The following is a 15,548-nucleotide window of genomic DNA, read 5'->3' on the forward strand; positions in this document are numbered from 1 at the left end:
TAATCATTTCTGGAACAGCCCTAATGTATTCGTTCGACACTTCATTATTTTTCACTGCCATGTGCTTCTCACGCGCAAGGTGAGAGTTTAAAATATCGTCCAATCAAAATCGCCGTTTCAAAAAGCTCTCGATAAAAACATAAACAAGGAAGAAATATGAAAGATATTTATAGTCAACCAATTGCTTCCGCATACTTTCTTTGCAAAGATTGATCGTGTAAATCAACATCACTGAAATTGACAACATATTATTTTTTGATTTTTTTTTATATTTGAACCGGCCAGAAAATCGTTTGAAACGGTCAATTTGGCCGGCGGCCGGTTCTTAGGGAAAACACTGATAAAATATTGATAAATTATTAATGAATTCTTTATTATGCTGATTTTCAACAGGTTGTGTAATATCTATTATGAAAACCAGCTTTAGTTTCATCAGTTTTGTAGAGAACTTAAGAAATAAACGTTTTATCCAACTGTAGGGTCAGGGAAGGGGGTGGTTTTACTATCATACTTACAGGTAAGTACATTTGAACTTGACCACAGGTCTGCGAATAAAGTGTTTAAAATGCACAAAAGGGCTTAATTATTGGTTTTGCTAACATGTAGTTGACATTTGTGTCAGTTTAAGTTAGACATGTTGAATATTGATACAATGTACTGATAATTTTGTGGAAATAAAAAAAAAGAAGATCAAGAGACATCTTTAAATAAAAGCATAACAGCATTCAGTGATATAATTGTAACTGAGTACTTCTAAGATTGAGTCTCAAATGAAAAAAATAGACTTCAACAGAAAGATTAGACTAGAGATTCTGATTCGATATAATTAACACATTCAGTTCATTGGCACCTGGTACATTACATTTAGCCTGACCCTCCCTCCCATTCCAATGCTCTGAAATGGCAGATAGTATGAAGGTATAAATTTTTGTGCCCTGTTTTGTGTCTGTTGGTCAGTTGGTAAACCATGTGTCGTATGTTCAATATCTTGAGACCCCTATGCTTGATAGAATTTATAATTGGTACACTAGTATCCCCCCCCCCCCCCCCCCCCCCCCCCCCCCCACCCCCCCCCCCCCCCCCCCCCCCCAAGAGAGGATTTTGAAGTGACAAGGCCAAAGGCCGGGGTTCATATGTATATATACATGTTTTGTCTGCTCAATATCTTTGGATCAATATCATGCTATTTGATCAATATCTTTGATCTTCATATTTTTCCTGATATAATACATATTTAATATACTACATAATTTTGTTTCTGGTCAAAATGGCAAAAAATGTCCTTTTGATTTTGACCTTTTCAATGTCAAAGGCCAAAGGACTTTGGATATAAGGAAAAAAATCGGCTTGGTATCTTTTTTGGTTCAATGATCTAATGGCTCAAGTGAGCTATTAAGATTAAAATTCATCAGTTGTCTGTCATGAGGGAAGATTGTCATATATATAATGATATACTCTGGTACAACTTGACCCTATATTGCTCGCTAAATCACACAACGGGCACAAAATAAAATCGGTGACCAAAATTATTGTATATTCATATCATTTCAGTCATTACTGTAACACTTAAATCTTAGGAAAGTTTAATATTTGGCACTTAATTACAATTTGATATATTAAATTTTCTGTGTATTCCTAGTGTTGACATTGTGAGGATTGCAACATATTTTGAGCTCCTACATGTATGTTTAGAAATTACTCACATGGCATTGTGAAAAATATATGCCATTGAGATATTGTTTTACATTCCCATCTTAGCTTAGGGCTTTTTTTTTTTTTCTTTTTTTTTTTTTATAAAAACTTCAAGAGAGAGCACCACCCATACCAATGAATTTTTCTTTTCCACCCTCATCCATTAAAAATGAAATTTATATACACACAGCCATCCATAGAAATTAATTTTTTGAAATGAATTTTTATTTACCATATTGTTTTATGCTTTGCATGTGTTATATGAAGAAAGGAGAATATTTTCAAAGATAATTGCAAATTTTTCCTGCCATCAGATGTCCAACATTTGTTTAATTTTCTGTCTTTTTAAGGATATAGAATACCCCCTAACAATTGTTATAGAATTTTGTAAAACTATTTGTGAAATTTTGATATTGCTAAAAGCCCATATTTTTATACCACAAATTTTCCCTATGAAACCCCCTTTATTTTTGCATTTATTGACACATCTTACTTTTAAAATTCAATAGAAAAACATGACTCAAAAATTTAAATCCTTTATATATGTTTTACAAACATCTCTTGTTTTTTTGTTGGTTTTGTAATTGTGAACGCATCCCTCATTTCTTTTGGAATTCCCCAAAATTTTCATTAACCTTTATTTCATAGTTCATCTGTCGCATCTAAAATAAAGTGATTCATGTTTTACAGGTAAATGTCATTGAAAAATTCTTTTGAAGTTTGAAATGTGATTCATAAATAATGCAGTTATTGATCAAATGATATTAGAAATAATCTAGACTTAAAAAGTTGATATCAAATCTCAGACCAAAGTTTTCTAAAGTCTATGGGGTAGGCAGGTCTTTTTAAACTTTTGCTTGGGATACTTCTTGTTCAACTAGAACAACTGAATTCTTTTAAATTTTTATACAAATATTTTCTTTTATTCAATGTACTCTTTCCATCTATTAAAGAGAATACATACATGTATATCTAATTATTTTAACCCAAAAATGTATGAAATTGAAATTCCAAATCTACTACTGCTTGATAGAATTGAGCAATTTGGTAGCTTTTAGCCTGATGGAGCAGTGCTTGAGAATCAAAAAGATCTTTGTTTCTTAGTCCTAGCTCCCCATTCTTCAAGTAACAGAAAGACATCAACATTGGTAAGATGTACAGAGTCTAAAATCTAAACAACCACCAATCTAATTTGTTTTCAAGGGAAGACAATCATCTACACAATGACATTTCCCAAGTCATAATCACCCAAACAAAAAAGTCAGCTGCCAGATGCCCTCCCCATACTGTTTTTACTGGAATAAACCTTATCTGAGCTATGGTTTCTCCTTCTTGACCCAAATTGTTGGAATTCAACTGCTGTGTTGCAGTATCGACTGTTTTTAGTTTTTAATTTCTGTTTTGTGTCATTCTGATGCAACAAGTTTTACTTCAAGAATATCTCTATGCATGTACACTTATAAAGTATATGAAGACATGTTTTCAGGAACAACTTCAGGAGCAACAGATACAGCAACTTATTCAAGATCAGCAGATGCAGAGTAGCTTAGAGCAACAAGGCACCATGCAGAAAATGGTAAATATTTTCTCTCTATAAGATAAAAAATGTTTGTACAGACACTAGTAGAGTTTTATCTGACATTTTTAGTACATTTTTTCAGCCTCTTTCTCACGCTATTCTTCAGCGCCAAAGCTCGATGGAAACTAGTGAGTATAATTATGATAGTGGGAGACCACCAGTCACTCAGATGCATGCTCAGTCTGCCCCTCACCCGGCAGTGAATACAATGGATACTCAGGAATATTCTAGGAATCTGGCAGCACAGTTGCAGCAGCTTGCTCAGCAACAGATCCAGCAACAAGAACTTAGTCAGACAGTTCAACAACAAAGGACAATAGACAGTTTTAGTTCACAGGTTCCAAACCCACACATCAATCTGAATTCCTTACCCAACCCAATGAACCCCTCAAATGTGCAGTCAACATCAAGTTCCCTGCAACCAAAATTTGCTCAAAGTAACATATCCCAGTATGGGTCTTCTCAACAAATTAAACATGAGGTTGGGGTAAAAGAAGTGGCTATTGCTGACCCACTTTCCCATCTTGCTTCCAGTCATGTGACCTTAGTTTCAACTTCTAAACACCAAGGGATGACAGTTGCTCAACTGCTCAACAGCATGGAAACTCCAGAAGGACTTAAGCAATTTGACTTAGTTGAATCTGGACCAATTTCAGCTGGAAACATGGATACGAATGTGAACATTGGAAAAGCCAGTAGCATACAAGCTGGGTCTGGTGCTGTGGAACACTCCAATTCCATAGGTGTTGTGAAGGAGATGGATTATAATTCAGCATTAGATGACATTAATAGCACCATTGCTGCACATGAGATGATGGATCGCAAAAAACATGAAGTGAAAGATACACAGGCAGCAGAAAATAATCCTTTCCCATTTCCAAAAGTGAATATCACAGACACTGTTACAGAGAGGCTGGAAGTTAAAGAATCCCACAAACTAGAAGATGTTGATAAACACCGGGAAATTAAACGTAGACTTTCAGGAAGTGATTATGAGAAACCAAAAACTTTTGTAAATTTCACCACCCAAAAGTTTCCAACCAAAGATGAATCATTTGTTAGGCCGCTCTCCGTCCATCTCTAGTCTGGAGGCAAAACAGCGAATAAGAAGTAAATCAGGAGATGACTTTAAATTTCTACGATCTCAGAGTGTGGATCATAACTTCATGAGGCCAAGGAGTAGAACTGAGGCATCTCTACATAAATTTAAATCTCATGATGGGAACTGGGACTCATCAAAATTATCAAAATCTGATGGAGCAGGACAATTTAGGAACCCAAACTCACTTGGGACATTGAAAATGAGGAGAAAGCATCGACCTTCTCCTCTCTTTATACCAACTTATCTTAATAATTCAGGATTTCAGAGTAGGTTACGTTCTCCGAGGATTTTACAAGGAGAAACTCGTGGAGGAAATACCCCACCTCCATACACCCCTCCCCCCATGTTGAGTCCCATTCGAAGTGGCTCTGGACTTTTCTGCTCTTTGTCTGGATATGTACCAATAACCCCAAAGTCAGCACCTTTGACCCCTAGGAATTCCTTGCTGCTATCAGCCAGAAGTATCAGTTCAATTAAGTCATCAGAAATTACTGGTATTGCGGAAGAAGAGGAACCACAGACAGAGGCTACAGTGGAACCCCCACCAGAGACTGATGTACTGCCGTGAGTGATTATAAAGCTAGTGTGTTTAGGCCCCACAAGATTCGATTTAGTAATAAACTGTCCTGTTATAGTTACTGTGGAATCATCATTGTTCATGTTCGTGGGGGATTGATGTTCGTGGATTTCGTGGGTCACTCTTACCTACGAATTTATGTGTCCTTGAACATTTTTTAAAACCATGTAGTGTTATCTCTCCTAGTGACATTGTATTGCTTACTCACCAAATTACATCCCCACGAACCAGCAAAATTTTGCTTACCCACGAACATTGGCCCCCACAAATGAAAATGATTCCACAGTATTGCTGGTGTTCTTTTATAATGTTTATGGTGTGTGAATGACAAGCCATTGACCTCAGTCAGTTACGATAAGTAATGCATTAGATGCTTCAAATACACCTGTAAGTCAGTGGAATGGTTCATTTCAGTTCATCTACAACTTGAAGTAGAAGTTAATTTCAGCATGGTACAAATTTATTTTAAATCTACGTAAATTCCATGGTTTGTATGTATTTTGAAAACTGTGTTTTCTTTCAGGCATGTTAATATAGGCAGTCAATATCAGGCTGAAATACCTCTGTTTAATGGTAAGGCATATTTTTAAGGTAAAATTTGAAACTGTTAAGTATTTTTTTTTTGGTTTTGGGTTGTTGTTTTTTTATTTTGGTTGTTAGCTTTTCTGATCTAAATTTGCCCATTGTTTGTCCATTGAGCTAGAAAAACCTAAACCTGGTTGAAACATTTCTATTATTATAGAATCAAAGGACTATGTATGATAACAGTCTATCTGGGCCTCTATAAAACTAAAAAAAATTAGAAAAAGAGATCATGTCTGATACAGTTCCACAAAGTTTGTCTTTCATGTTCAGTTATATGGAGTACACAGCATCAAAAGTGATGCAATTTCTCAATTCTACTAGATTTAGATAAGATACTGATTTTTGTAAGAAAAAAAAATCTTTCAGAAAACCGGGTGCAACGTCTGATCAACGAGAGAAAAAAATTATGATATATGTGAACAAGAAAGATAAATGTTTGGTATAATTAAGAAGTTTCTTCAAGTCTGTGCTTGATGTTTTGTAGAAGAAAAACTGTAAAAAGAGCTATTTTTTGTTAAAATATTACTAATGGTGGCAAAATATCATTATGTCTCCCCTCTTTCAGGGGGAAACATGTTTTTTGTACTTTCTGTCCATCCATCCATCCGTCACAAAATCTTGTGAATGCTTCTCCTCCTATATGGCTTATCTGATAGGTTTGAAACTTTGTACACTGCTTCATTGCCATTTGTAGATATGCATAATATAGGGGCAGGAGGATCCAATTATTATTCTTAAAGTTATAGTGAATCTGAGGGGTGGAGGGAGTAAAATAGTTTGTTAACACTTTTGTAGTGGAATTAAAGGTCCACTCAGACTGGACCCACAATACTCATGCCCATGCTGTATGGGCACAGCAAGACCAATAGATGGTAGGCCAGTGGTTGAGATTGAAGGTGACACACTTGATGTGGTCACTGAGTTCTGTTACCTCAGAGATACCATGTCTGCCGGGGGGGGGGGGGGGGGGGGGGGGGGGGGGGGGGGGGCTTGCAGCCATAATGCGGTGCAAATCAGCCTGGAAATAGTTCAGAGAACTCCTTCCTATTCTCACAAACAAGCAACTTCTTGCTGCAATCAGAGGTCAAGTTTACTCCAGCTGTGTGAGGAGTGTCATGCTCTATAGTTCAAAAACATAGGCAACATCAACGAGCACCGTCAAGCGCCTTCAACGTAACGACAGAGCCATGATAAGATGGACCTGCCTGGTCAAGCCTGAAGAAGACATCCACTTTGAGACTCTTCTATCTAGGCTCAAAATAAGAGACATTGCTGAAGTTCTCCAGTTGGGCAGGCTGAGATGGCTTGAACACGTTGAGTGCAGCACAAGCTGGATATCGCAGGTCAGATGCATGAACATTGCAGCCACAGCGGGGGTCAACCCGGTCAAGGCAGACCAAAGCTTTCTTGGGACGAACTTGTGAAGCTGTTCCTGTTCATGCTTTCTCCTCCATACCATGCAGTACATTAAGGGGAGGAGATTTCATTTGAAGGACTTACAATTTGGGGAGCTGGGGAGACATTGGTTTTTAGGTCACCTGAGTAAACTCAGGTGACCTATTGCAATTGGTTTTCGTCCGTCGTGTGTTAACAATTGAACATTTTTAACTTCTTCTTAATAACTCCCAGTTCAATTCTTTTCAAATTTGGTATGAAGCATCATTGGGACAAGGGGGACATAAATTGTAAATTTCAGGACTCTGGGGCCCTAGGGGCGGTGAAAAAACTGCCCAAAATTGACCAATTTTCAAAAATCTTCTTCTCAAGAACCACACACATGTAAGAAAAACTAAATGCATAGTGATGTAGAGCAGGAAGGCCTCTATCAAAATTGTAAATTTCATGATCCCCGGGGTAGGGGTTCTGACCCCAGGGTGGGGCCAAACTTGTTATATAGTGTTTATGTGTAAAACACTTAAATAACATTTTCTTTAGTGCTTTTGATACTAAATTGAAACTAAATGGATAGACCAGGTAGTCTTTTAGCAAAATTGTAAATCTAATTTTCTTCAGAGTAAGGGTTTTGACCCCAGGGTGGGGCTAAACTTAGTATATAGTATTTATGTGTAAGTTTGCTGATACTGTATAAAATCTAAATGCATACTTAGGAATAGCAGAAAAGGATGTACAAAAAATAGTGAATTTCACAACCCAGGGTTATGACTTAAGGATGAGTCCAAATTAGTCATACCTTTTAATGTTTTAATGTTAATACACCTATTATTTAAAGCCTTTCATCAGTGTATGCACTTTTAAGGGCATTGAAGTTTAAAGAACACATCTTGTTTTATACTGTTGCTGAATATTAGAATTTAGCTTAGATATTCAGAACAGGAAATTTTTTGTAGATTTCATAGCCCATGGAAGTAATGATACTTTTTCACTAGTACTCAGGTGACCGATGAGGCCTGTGGGCCTCTTGTTTCATAAAAGCAATCTCTAGTGTTTATGGTGTCATAATTCTGGTTTTACACCATTTGTATAAACTTGAGAATAACAACCAAGTTGCATGGCGATTTTACACAAAATGCACTTAATTTTGAAACAATAGGATGGTGGGCAAAAGAGCATTTATCATATGTAGTCCTTTTTTGTAACTATTATTGGTGGGACTATGATAGGGATTGAAAGTTTTACATAGGAATATACATTTGGATGATTCTTTAAAAATCTTCTGAAGAAGAATCAGAAAATGATAATTTTCTGAATTAATATAAAAAGATCTTCATGTAGTTTAAATTCAACTAGTTCACACCATCACCCATGAGGCCAGGATGGGGTCACAACAGTAATTTCAATTTTCACATAGAAAAGTTTTAGTAAAATTCTTTAAAGATCATCCTCCGAAAAAACCACAAGGGTACAATATTATAGAAATTGATATTCAAGTACCATATGTAGTATAGGTTTAAGTTTGTTCACACCATGACCCCTGGTTCCCTGGAAGGGCCTGAAGAAGGTTTATAAGTTTTACTAAGGAATATATTTATAATAAAACTCTTTGATGATAATCTTCTTAAGATTACACCATCAGGATGCAGTATGTTGAATTACTGCATCGTGCATTCATCTTGTAGTGTAGACTCAAGATAAAGTTTACACTACAGGGCATGGTCATAGTGAAAATTTGATGTATTGAATGGGAAAATAAAATGTAAAGTGCTCAGATGAGCAATGTAGCCTGTGGACCTCTTATTTTGCATTTGATTAGAAAATAAAAACACTAATATGATATTCATTCAATATTATTCAGAAAACAGATCTGAAGCTCTGAAAGCAGATATTAAAGAAGAGCTGGTGTGGACTCCAGCATCCATTGGCAACAATTCAGAGGAAGATGGTGTGTATGGTCACATTTTTTTCATCTTCACTTCATTTAAATTATGACAAATATGACAGTAGTACATGTATCACATTAGTGAAAAATGTCGGGGGAAATTGATTTTGCTGTGTGGCTTGGATGCAGGTCAAGTTTCAATATAAACAGTCTGTTCGAAATGTTATCCATCACAAAAAAACCCCAGATTCACTTGTTTTTGTAGTGCCTGTAGAGCAATGCAGACACGCAGGGACCACATTGTTGGGTGTCTGTTTTTCATTCCAAATGAAGTCACACTTATAGAATAAAATTACCTGCAAGTGATGCATATTCCTTGGAACACTCTAAATGGAACATTGTTGTTTAGATGGAACACTCTAGTCTACATGAAACATTGGTTTACATAAAACACTATAGTTTAGATGGGACACTAGTCTACATGAAACATTGGTTTATATGAAACACTCTAGTTTAGATGGGACACTCTAGTCTTACATGAAACATTGGTTTACATAAAACACTCTAGTTTAGATGAAACACTCTAGTCTACATGAAACATTGGTTTACATAAAACACTATAGTTTAGATGAAACACTCTAGTCTTACATGAAACATTGGTTTACATGAAACACTTTAGTTTAGATGGAACACTCTAGTCTTACATGAAACATTGGTTTACATAAAACACTTTAGTTTAGATGAAACACTCTAGTCTACATGGAACATTGGTTTACATAAAACACTCTAGTTTAGATGAAACATTCTAGTCTTACATGAAACATTGGTTTAGATGGAATACTCTAGTCTTACATGAAACATTGGTTTACATAAAACACTCAGTTTAGATGAAACACTCTAGTCTTACATGAAACATTGGTTTAGATGGAACACTCTAGTCTTACATGAAACATTGGTTTACATGAAACACTTTGGTTTACATGAAACACTTTAGTTTAGATGGAACACTCTAGTCTTACATGAAACATTGGTTTACATAAAACACTTTAGTTTAGATGAAACACTCTAGTCTTACATGAAACATTGGTTTACATAAAACACTCTAGTTTAGATGAAACACTCTAGTCTTACATGAAACATTGGTTTACATAAAACACTCTAGTTTAGATGAAACACTCTAGTCTACATGAAACATTGGTTTACATAAAACACTCTAGTTTAGATGAAACACTCTAGTCTTACATGAAACATTGGTTTACATAAAACACTGTAGTTTAGATGGAACACTCTAGTCTACATGAAACATTGGTTTAGATGGAACACTCTAGTTTAGATGGAACACTCTAGTCTTACATGAAACATTGGTTTAGATGGAACACTCTAGTCTTACATGAAACATCAGTTTACATGAGACACTTTAGTTTAGATGAAACACTCTAGTCTTACATGAAACATTGGTTTACATAAAACACTCTAGTTTAGATGGAACACTCTAGTCTTACATGAAGCATTGGTTTACATGAAACACTTTAGTTTAGATGGAACACTCTAGTCTACATGAAACATTGGTTTACATAAAACACTTTAGTTTAGATGAAACACTCTAGTCTACATGAAACATTGGTTTATATGAAACACTCTAGTTTAGATGGAACACTCTAGTCTACATGAAACATCGGTTTACATGAGACACTTTAGTTTAGATGGAACACTCTAGTCTACATGAAACATTGGTTTAGATGGAACACTCTAGTCTTACATGAAACATTGGTTTACATGAAACACTTTAGTTTAGATGGAACACTCTAGTCTTACATGAAACATTGGTTTACATGAAACACTTTAGTTTAGATGGAACACTCTAGTCTTACATGAAACATTGGTTTAGATGGAACACTCTAGTCTTACATGAAACATCAGTTTACATGAGACACTTTAGTTTAGATGGAACACTCTAGTCTACATGAAACATTGGTTTAGATGGAACACTCTAGTCTTACATGAAACATTGGTTTACATGAAACACTTTAGTTTAGATGGAACACTCTAGTCTTACATGAAACATTGGTTTACATGAAACACTTTAGTTTAGATGGAACACTCTAGTCTACATGAAACATCGGTTTACATGAGACACTTTAGTTTAGATGGAACACTCTAGTCTACATGAAACATTGGTTTACATAAAACACTCTAGTTTAGATGGAACACTCTAGTCTACATGAAACATCGGTTTACATGAGACACTTTAGTTTAGATGGAACACTCTAGTCTACATGAAACATTGGTTTAGGGCTATTCCAGAAATAAATACATGGGGGGGTCGGGAGGCACCTTTTGTATATACCAAGCACCCATTAAAAAAAAAAAAAAAATTACCCCATGACCCATCAAATTAATAAACTCATTTTACAATGACCCATCTAATAAAAAAAAAAAACTAACCAGACCCACCACAAAAATATTTTAAAAAATGGAAACGGTACAAATCTCGCGAGGTTTTCGGGACAAACATTCTAGTCAATGACGCGGTAATGCCTGTGCGACATTGTAGCACAGTAGTTCTGAAGAAACGATGTCACATCAACAATCAAAGGCATCTATGGCGGGAATGTTGGAAAGATTGGGAGTCCAAACGATGCTATTATCATGAAATGGGTATGGATTTGTTTTTCCACGAATCGTTCGTCTTCTAATGGAGCCCGCGCCCGGAGGCCTCTATATCACCATCACACCGACTGATAAATATAATGCATCGGTACCCTCGTATAAATCAACTAACGTTTGCCTATTTTTATTAGAAAACGGAATACCTATTGGTTTCAAAATATTCCCAAAATCGATGCACTGTAAACTGTAATAATCTACAGAACAGAGTTCGCCGCCATCACGTCCAAAGGGACCCTACTAAACGCGCCTCTAATTTGAAGAGTGCCGTAATGGAAAGTTATGCGCTGCAAAGAGCGACAACTCGAATAGTTCTGTTACTTCCTATTTCCGATTTCGAAAGCACGTTTTCAATTTTCCCTCCGACGTTTTGTAACCAACACGACAAGAGCGACAATGAAAATATTCTGAAAACTCAACACCCACATGGCACAAAATAAAACAATAGAAACTACCCACTACCCATAATCAATATGTTTTTAACAGTCCAACCACGGACCAATTAAAATATGAAAAAATACGACCACCCATACAAAAAAATATCGTTTGCCGCCCGACCCCCCCATTTGATCATTTCTGGAACAGCCCTTACATAAAACACTATAGTTTAGATGAAACACTCTAGTCTACATGAAACATTGGTTTAGATGGAACACTCTAGTCTTACATGAAACATTGGTTTACATGAAACACTTTAGTTTAGATGGGGCACTCTAGTCTACATGAAACATCGGTTTACATGAAACACTTTAGTTTAGATGGGGCACTCTAGTCTTACATGAAACATTGGTTTACATGAAACACTTTAGTTTAGATGGAACACTCTAGTCTACATGAAACATTGGTTAATATGAAACACTCTAGTTTAGATGGGGCACTCTAGAATAGCTGCAGCATCCTAGTTTAGATTGCACACCCTAGTTTAGATATTGAACATGTTACATGGAACATGAGATTACATGAAAGATATCAATATATATGGAACATCCTACAGTGGAACCCCGTTATTACGTTTTCCATTTTGTCACGATAAAATAACGTAATGCCGGGGGCAACGTAATAAACGTTCCCAGTGAAATCCGTTAAAAATATCGTTTGGAAATTGTATATCGTCCGTTGGTACTCCGTGAAGGGGTATGTGAATATATCTTTACTGTTTCTTTGTTTAAAAGACTATGATACTTTGTTTTATTTACATCTTATCTTTAATGTCCGTAATTCTTCATGTTCTTATCCTTTTTCTTTATTTCTGGTGTAGGATACATAGGAATGTTTTGATAAACGTTGCTTTTCTGCATTCGTTTGGACCGCCATTTTGTTCAACTTTAAAACAATGCGTTCATGTAAATTTCTCTCAATAACTCGTTCCGGTTCGTATTCAACATTCGTATTAAAAAAATAACGAAACATCGTTTTTATAAAGTTCGCTAATTACAAAATACACAACGCAATAAAAAAAAATCCCATCCAAAAAACAACAAAACTATAGACACAAAACACACACGATACCCAACACTTACACACTTTTCTCACCAACGATAAACACGGAGAACAATTTAAGCGCAATCCACATAAAAAAAATATAATGATGCACGAAGATTTCATTTACAACGCTAAATGATGGCACTAAAATCTCGTGCGCATCAGGGGATTTTAGAATATTCACAGAGGTAAATGCCGTGCACGAATCGGCCGATAACACAGGACAGTTTGATTGGTGTATGTATGGACGATATTTAGAACACCCAAGCTGCATGTCCAAACAACGGACAATTTTTTAATTGAACACCATTAGTCACCTATGTCCAAGAAGTTACCCTAGCGGTTTTAACATTGCTAAGATAAATCTTGTCTTTCATGTTTGGTACCAAAGCTGTCCGTAAATAGAGTTTTAATAGCGAAGGTAATCACACTATGCTGAACACACAGGTAGTTGAGAAATTATTTCTTTGATTATCAAAATATGAATAATGAAGTAAATTTCATAGAGTACAATTTCTAAATAAACATTATTTAATTGTTTATCACTGGCTTCGATACGGGGTATTCACCTGTATTGATGTCGCAAGATCTATCAAAGCGTGATCAGTCAAGCGTCTCTAATCCCCAAACAGACCAGGAAATTTACGTGGTGACTGCCTCAGGCAGTCAAGGTGTGAATGGCTTATTATTTTGAGAATCACTATTGAATAATTAGGGGTTTATTCCGTTTTCGTCGGAATTTTTACAACGTAATACCGAGTCCCGGCATCTTAAGACAACGTAATAACGAGGTCTATTTTATATAGGTTTGTTAAGAAATGGTTTTGTGCTTTGAAATTCCAACGTAATATGCGGACAAACATATTAAAGGGGGAACGTAATAACGGGGTTCCACTGTATTATAATTGCTCTAGTTTAGATAGAACACTAGTTTACATGAACCACTCTTAATTCAGATGGAATGCTCTAAGTTAAATGGAGCGCTCTAGATTACCATAAATTTCAGTATTATTTTAAAGGTTGATGCATTTTTAGGTCACCTGAGTCACTCAGGTGACCGATTGCCATTGGTCTTTGTCCGTTGTTGTGTGCCGTCTGTCAACAATTTTACATTTTTAACTTCTTGAAAACTACAAGGCCATAATCACTTTTTAAGTCCATCTGTATGATTCATAAGGAAGCAGATAGGAATCAAATAAACTGATATTAAACAGGGAAACAAGCAGGCTCTTCAGAATAACACACTTTATTATTATACCCCCCGCAACAAGTTGGGGGGGGGGGGGGGGGTATACTGGAATCGGGTTGTCCGTTTGTCTGTCCGTCCGTCTGTAGATGCAATGGTTTCCGGGCTCTAAAGCATTATCCTTTCCACCTACCGTCACCATATCATATAATTATATGGACTACCCATGGGATGAAGATGTTCCCTATCGATTTTGGGGTCCAAAGGTCAAGCGCACTGGACATTGAAGTAGCAATATGGTTTCCGGGCTCTAAAGCGTTATCCTTTCCACCTACAGTCACCATATCATACATATGGACTACCCATGAGATGAAGATGTTCCCTATCGATTTTGGGGTCAAAAGAACAAAGGTCACGCGCACTGGACATTGAAGTAGCAATATAGTTTCCATATATAAATTCTTTAACGGCTTTTTTCATCGCATGGAGATGCTGTGTTCCTAGATACCTTTTGGATCATAATACTGAAGTTTATTCTGAAGTTTGCAAAAATAAGAAGTTGACACTGAAGTTTGCAGGAAAATTCCAATCATTTCATCTCCTATCCATTTCTCCCTACAAACGAGAATACCCAAGGTTTGTCTTGCCATTTGTTTTTTACACTCAGAAAAGAGGTAGTTTATACCTATTACCAACACCCTTTGGGAGATTGGGGTAAGCGGGGGGTATTCTTAGTGAGCATTGCTCACAGTACCTCTTGTTTCAGATATTTTACATGAATAAATAAGATCATTAGAGGACACAACACATGTTTCTAAACTTTTTCATTTTTTGAGCAAAATTAATTCTTTTCATGCCTAAAACTACTATAAATGCATATGGTCTAAGATATTGGTAAAATTTTGCTTGTTCCAAAAAGATGGCAAAATTAAAGATCATAACTAGAAAATCACAAAAAGTTCTTCAGAATGTTTACAAACACATTGGATACGATAGTAACTACAAAATAATTCCCTGTTCTCATTTGCCTAAACTGGTACCCTGTTGACTTCGCATCTCTTGTGTTTGTGTGTAGCCACCAATCATCAGGTTACCAGTTTAATATATTGTCCTCCAGACAAACATTTATAAAGGGTTAAAACATCAAAATTACTTCAATTCCAAAGTGCTGCAGCTATAGATAACTCATAATTAATACTACAAATTTGTTTTTTGGAGTTCTTCTTGCAAAATATTGTGATGTCATTTTTTAGATAAAAGATAAACCCTATGCCTTTAATGAAATATTTTTTGTGTAGTTTTCCGGTTTGAAAGCGATGAAATTCAAATCTTGCGGTATGCATATTTACTTTCACTATTTTACGCGCCATTATGTGTGACTGCTTTGAAAACATCTATTAG

General features: G+C 36.0%; 1 protein-coding gene across 1 annotated transcript in view; it reads left to right on the forward strand.

Moving 5' to 3' along the window:
• LOC125650331 (uncharacterized) overlaps positions 1–15,548 on the forward strand; it is a 76,587-nt gene that overhangs the window by 28,614 nt on the left and 32,425 nt on the right. The window contains 5 exon segments of the mRNA XM_056164859.1: positions 3,179–3,268; positions 3,354–4,337; positions 4,339–4,937; positions 5,474–5,523; positions 8,789–8,875. Of these exon segments, the coding sequence (XP_056020834.1) occupies positions 3,179–3,268; positions 3,354–4,337; positions 4,339–4,937; positions 5,474–5,523; positions 8,789–8,875 (1,810 nt within the window).

The sequence above is a fragment of the Ostrea edulis genome, chromosome 5 (genome assembly GCF_947568905.1).
Source record: "Ostrea edulis chromosome 5, xbOstEdul1.1, whole genome shotgun sequence".
In the NCBI taxonomy this organism is placed as follows: Eukaryota; Metazoa; Mollusca; class Bivalvia; order Ostreida; family Ostreidae; genus Ostrea; species Ostrea edulis.